The sequence below is a fragment of the Pangasianodon hypophthalmus genome, chromosome 4 (assembly GCF_027358585.1).
Source record: "Pangasianodon hypophthalmus isolate fPanHyp1 chromosome 4, fPanHyp1.pri, whole genome shotgun sequence".
NCBI lineage: Eukaryota > Metazoa > Chordata > Actinopteri > Siluriformes > Pangasiidae > Pangasianodon > Pangasianodon hypophthalmus.
Window position 1 is genome coordinate 2,787,624 of NC_069713.1, and position 6,489 is coordinate 2,794,112.

Consider the following 6,489-nt stretch of genomic DNA (forward strand, 5'->3'; position numbering starts at 1 on the left):
CTAGTCGCTGAAGCTTCACATCTTTCCACAGCACAATGATGTTGTCTAGATAGACCAGGCAGTTGCCAGTGCGTTGCAGAGGCCAAAAGGCATCACAACCCCTTTCTGCTGCAGAATGCGGTGGCCCGTCTTGCTTCTGAAGTCAGCCCCACTCGCCAATAGTCCGAGGCTAGGTCTAATGTGCTGAACCATTTCGCCGTAGACAGGATATCCAGGGTGTCCTGAATTCGTGGAAGCGAGTAAGCATCCTTGATAGTGCGCTCATTCAAAACGCTGTGGTCCACGGACAGTCGGTATGTCCAGTCCTTCTTTTTCACCATTACAATGGGTGATGCCCAGCTGCTATTGCTTGGGGAGGCTAAACCAGCATTGAGATTTTGCTGAATCTGTTCATCTGCACTTTGCTGTTTCTGAAAGGACATTCTACGCAGTTGTTACTTTACAGGTGGACCAGGCCAGCTTTGAATGTCATGCTGCACTGGACTAGTGCAACCAAGATCTTTGGGTCCTGTACCATCACTGTAGCAACTCTGCCAGCTCACGCTGTCGATTATTCGAATGGGCATCAATTACAATCCTTGCCACCGTCACCTGGTGCTTCTCCAAGAAATCTTTAGTTGGGCTCAACAGCACGTTGCCCAGTGGTCTGACCTGGGGTTCTTGTGGATTACTGCACCCGCCGCACCCACTAAACAAAAACTCATCTGTACAGTCATTGTCCTATCAGACCAGTGATTAGCTCTAGTGCTATCCTCAAAGTGACTTTCTCCATGAAGTGGAACCATCAAATTGACCTGGCTGTAGCGTGGGGATCCTTTCTTTGGGTACTTTGCATTCCTCCCCTCTGTCCGATGATGCTGGCTGGATCTAGTAAACTCAGGGAAACAATGCTAATCATCATCATTTGTTTACAAAGTATTACCTTCAGTCTCTGGCCTGCCATGCTGAGCTGTACAGACATCTCGGTGGCAGGGCTGGTGATTCGTTATGGGTGCACCTTGAAACATCCGTTTAGCTGCTAGATCTTTGCAAATTGAGTGTGGGCAGTTCAAATTCACTGGTGTACTCTGTATGTAGCACTGTGTATCAATTCCACTGTCGTGTTTGCACTCATTTTCCACCCCACTTTTAAATGGATTAGTTTCTCTCACTGTTTGCTGTGCTAAGTGTGGCTCATAGCAACATGTGGACCTGTTTACTAGAGCTGATGTATGACATGACACAGGGCAGAACTGATTTTAAACAGGTTGTTATTAGGGGAGGGTGAGGCAAAATGAGCCAGTGGGTAGGTTGACCTGCCCCCTGTATCTAGGCAACTGTACACATTTGTTGTTATGTGACCATGAATCCAGGAAGCAACCATCATTTCTATCTGGCTGTTGTGGAGAGAAGCACATGCTAAAGTGGTAAGTATGATTTTTTTCACAAGAAACTGTTTTTAATGACTTATGTCAAAGCAAATTTATCCAGGTCTAAAAATATATACCATACATATTGGTGATTTGCTAATGTATAAAACCAAGTGAATGATTTAGCTAAAGATTAACCTGAATTACTAAACCAGGCAGATTTTTTTCCAGAATTGTGGCTGTGGGGCAAAGTGAACCAAATGCTGTGGGGTAAACTCAGCCGACGGTTCAACTTACCCCTCCATGAGGCACTAAAGTTAAGTTAAAGCTTTTAAGTTAAAAAAAAATGTATTTCAGTGTTGTATTACACAACTGATTTGGTTTTTTATCTTTTCTACAATTTTTAAAATATATCATGCCAAAAAATTATAAGAGGAAGACTAACTGGGGCTCAACACCCCTTGAGGAGATGGAGAGAGCAGCAACTGATATAAAGGGTGGAAAATCCATAAGAGCTATGGCAAAAGAAAAAAAATATTGACAGGTCAATCTTACGTAGATATATAAAAGAAGGAGGGAAAGGAAGTGAAAACCATAGGTTACAGTGCAACAGCGAAGGCAAAGAGGGTCTTCACGGAGGAGATAGAGAAAGAGATTGCAGACCACATCAAGAAGCTGGCTGACCAGTTCTATGGCCTTACGCCCAAAAAATGTTGTGAACTGGCATTTGAATTGGCAGGTAGAAACAATATTTCTGTCCCCAACAACTGGAAAGAGAAGGGTTTAGCAGGTAGGGTGTGCAAAACATCACATAATTCAGTAGGTCAGCTAAGGTTAACTGATCTTGTGTAGCATCTTGATATAATTAATTCTGTTCTTTTAGGTCGAGATTGGTTCAGCGATTTTAAAGCATGCCACCATCTCTCCTGCTGTATGCCTGAAGCAACATCTTTGGGAAGGGCTTCAGCCTTCAATAAAACTACAGTGGAGGAGTTCTTCGACAATCTGGCTAAACGGATGGACAGGTGAGAGAACACATTAGATTACACTCATAACAATGACTATATACAACAGTTAAGTACACTTACAAAAGCCTGGTGTGTTTTTCTACCAGCTATATTTACAAGGATATCAATTGAGGGCTGTTTAGTTGCAAATGCTTCTTGCATTACCTGTAAGGTTTAGCCACTCTGATTCTGATCTGGCTCTTTCATGTCCTGTCTTTGTTTTATAGGCATAAATTCTCTCCAAACATGATTTATAATGTTGATGAAACAGGTGTCACAACAGTGCAGACAGCAAAGCAGGTAGTGGTAGAGAAAGGAAAAAAGCAAGTGGGTGCCATCACATCTGCTGAAAGAGGAGAGCTTGTGACTGTGGTCTGTGCAGTCAATGCTACCGGGAATGCAATCCTTCATATGTTTGTCTTCCCACGGGTTAGATATAAAGACCACTTCATCACAGGAGCACCTCAAGGATCAATTGATACATCCACCAGATCTGGCTGGATCAATGAAGACACCTTTGCTGAGTTCCTTGAACATCTGGTTCAGCACACCAACTGCTCCTCTGACCATCCCATGCAGCTAATCCTTGATAACCATGAGTCCCACATTTCACTGAGGGCAGTGGATATAGCAAAGAGAAACGGTATTGTTCTGCTCACCATTCAACCCCACACGTCCCATCGCCTGCAGCCTCTGGACAAGAGCATTTATGGTCCATTTAAGACCTATTACAACAAAGCTCTTGATGGTTGGATTAGATCTAACCCAGGCAAAATAGCCACCATATACCAGATCCCTGGATGTGTGAATGAGGCTTTCATGTCAGCGATGACAGCTGTATAACCAATATAACTTCTGGATTCAGGTCCACAGGGATTTCCCCTTAGAACAGAGACATTTTCTCTGATCAGGAGTTTCAGCCATCCATGGTAACAGACAGGCCAAACCCTGAGCTACACTCTGCTGCGGATGATCCACCAATTACCGTATTATTCAGAATATAAGACGATATTTTTCTCATGAAAATGCACCTCAGTAAACGATGTCATCCTATATTCGAGCTCTAGACTTTTACATGTCAATACACCATGTCAATAACAAAAATAGGTGGTGCCAAATACAGGTAAACGAGTTCCCCTAGTCTGAAGCAACCTGATGAACTACGGTCGTTTACAGTACCAGGACTGCATGATGGCGAGTGATTGTCCAGAACATAGCGGTTCAAATGTCGGCCAAGTAAACCAGCAACTGAGGAGAGCTTATGATGCAAATTTTAAACTTATGGTGATGACGCAGCCGAGTCATCTAACAACTGTCAAGCAGCCAAGAAATACGGCGTGTCAGAATGTAATATCAGGAGATGGCGAGCCCAAGAAGACAGTCTTAGAAATGCTAATAGTCAAAGAAAAGCTTATTGCGGTCCTAAAAGTGGCCGCTTCGAAGAAATTGACAGGCAAGTGTGTCAGTACGTAGCCGAAAAAAGAAATGAGGGGCTACCCATAACCAGAGCCGTCATCCAGTTGAAGGCACTGGACATCGCGAAAGAGCTGGGCATACCCCCCACCGAGTTCAAAGCCAGCCTTGGATGGCACAATGGATTAGCATTACGACATAGAACAAGTCTTGCAAAGCACCTGCCCTCCGACTTCACAGAGAAACTGTTGGCTTTTCAGCGCTATGTGATCGGTTTAAGGAAAAAACACTCATATCCCCTCGATCAGATGGGCAATGCAGATCAAACACCTGTGTTTTTTTGATATGCCAACATCTGTCACTGTACATAAAAAAGGTGAGAAATCAGTCATTGTGAAATCTACTGGAAATGAGAAGAGCCGAGACGGGAGCAAACTTCCCCCGTACGTGATTTTAAAGTGCAAGACGGTACCCAGAGAGGCAACACCCGCTGGAATTATCGTTTGTGCTCAGAAAAAAGGCTGGATGGAGACTGAGCTTGTGGTGGACTGGCTTAAAGTGGTGTGGGGCAGACGATGTGGAGCATTCAGAAATAAGAGGAACATGCTAATTTTGGATGCTTTCCGTGGACATGTGACTTCGCCGGTCAAAAAGCAACTGCGTGCAATGAACGGTGACCTCGTCATCATACCAGGGGGGATGACAAGTCAGCTACAGGTGTTGGATGTTGTGGTTAACAAGTCATTCAAAGATAATCTGCACAAGAGGTACACAGAGTGGCTGCTGTCTGGCAATCACACACTCACGCCATCCGGAAAAATTCAAAAGCCCGCGGTAAGTCTGCTCTGTGAATGGATACTCCAGGCATGGGCTGCAGTGCCAACGGAGAGCATCATCAACGGCCTCAAAAGATGCTGTATCTCAAATGCTTTGGATGGGCACGAGGATGACATTCTGTGGGAGGAGCTACTGGAGCCAGAGCATGAGAGTGATGACAGTGAGAGTGAACCGAGCGAGGTAGAGCACCTCTGTGAGGAATAGTCTGACTGACATGAATGACATGATGATTTGAGGAGCCAAGTTTGGCAAGTTAAAACAGTTCATTGCACTACTGTTTATTGCTCTACTGTTTGTTGCAGTATGTTTACTACAATACTGTTTATTGCACTATTATTAATTACACAGTGTTATGCAATCACACCTGTTATTTTTCTCTCTAAGGCAGACTTCTTCTGTTAATGAAATATTGGTAGGCTCATTTTTTCACAATGAGAGGCATAGCCTAATTGTAATGAAATCCAAATGGACTGCAAGTTATATATGGTATACCATATGAAAATTATTTTCAAATTAAAGCATTTTCTTTTTGAAAGACAAGAGTTGGTCTTTAAAATGCATTTTTCCAAAAGGTACACTTTGAAAAGGGGGGGATCGTCTTATAATCAGGGACATCTTATATTCGGGACATCCATCACTGCTGAGCTGCCTTCATCATGCCTCACACATGGATGTGCTTCACCAAGTGACACAGATTTGCATCCCAGCCACACTGCATATGTGTCTGCAGAAGAAATTCTACCCTTACCCAAAAGTCCGCATCCCAGGGCACAAACAAAGAGAAAGCGTGTGAAGACAAGAATCCTAACTGATACACCTGAAAAGCAAGCAACTGAAAGGGCTCATGAAGAGAGCAAAGTAGAAGAGAGGAGAGAAGAGAAGAGAGCAAAAAGCAAAGTAACATCAAAAAAAAAAAAGGAAAGCTCAAACCAAACCAAGAGGAAAATCACAGTGTACAGCAGCTCTGATGAGAGTGATGTTTCCATCCCACTTGATGACATTCCTGAGTATGAAAGCTCTGAAGATGAGAGTAGCGAACCAGACATCACACAATCTTTTGGTTGGTGACTTTGTTATAGTTAACTTTAAAACCAAACGCAAGAGCTATCATTACTTTGGCATGGTTGAGGACGACGAAGTGAGTGCAAGATTTCTCAGAAGAATCTGGGGGAGCACTGTCAATGAGAAACCCACTTTTGCATTCAAGGAAAATGATGTGGCTTTTTTCACCACAAAGTGATGTGCTGAAGAAGCTACCTCAACCTCAAAAGGCTGGGGCGAACTGCAAGAAGGGAGCAACACTTCATATTTGCCTGCAATCTTGATGGGTGGAATGTTGAATAGTTGTTGAAATGCCGAACAGCTTCTTTTTTTTATTATTATTATTAGAGGTTATGTTATGTTAAGTTACATTTAAAGTTACATTTAAGAAAAGTGTGATTTTTTAAAACTACGTTCAGGTTTAAACTTTAAAAAAGTCAGTGGGTCAGTTTACCCATTCACTCTGATCAACTTACTCCACTATTATTGATGCATTACCCCTTGTTACTGATGCATTCTTATCATTTCATTTGAAAGGAGACATCTTGAAATAAAGGTTGATGTTTTCGTTTAACTTCTGTCTCATTTTTTCATGCATAGAGGACAACAAAAGTAAAAATTGGCTCATCTTACCCCACTCTCCCCTACTACAAGTCTGTGACTTTTCAGCATCCAGTTCATTCAGCCAGTCCACAAATGAGAGAGGTGTTCGTAGGAGTGTTTTCTCTCCATACTCGCTCTCTGTCTGCTTCGTCTGCTTCGGCTTTAACAACTCAGAATGTCCATGTGACTCACCACATGCGAGGAACAAACCCCGGACAAGCCCTCCGTGTTACTCTCAC

General features: G+C 43.1%; 1 protein-coding gene across 1 annotated transcript; it reads left to right on the forward strand.

Moving 5' to 3' along the window:
* The first annotated feature begins 3,299 nt into the window (after positions 1 to 3,299).
* LOC113523984 (pogo transposable element with KRAB domain) lies at positions 3,300 to 4,810 on the forward strand. The gene is given in 3 exon segments (XM_026910092.3): positions 3,300 to 3,641; positions 3,644 to 4,104; positions 4,106 to 4,810. Coding segments are annotated over 3 exon segments (1,296 nt in total). The 5' UTR covers positions 3,300 to 3,511.
* Positions 4,811 to 6,489: the final 1,679 nt, after the last annotated feature.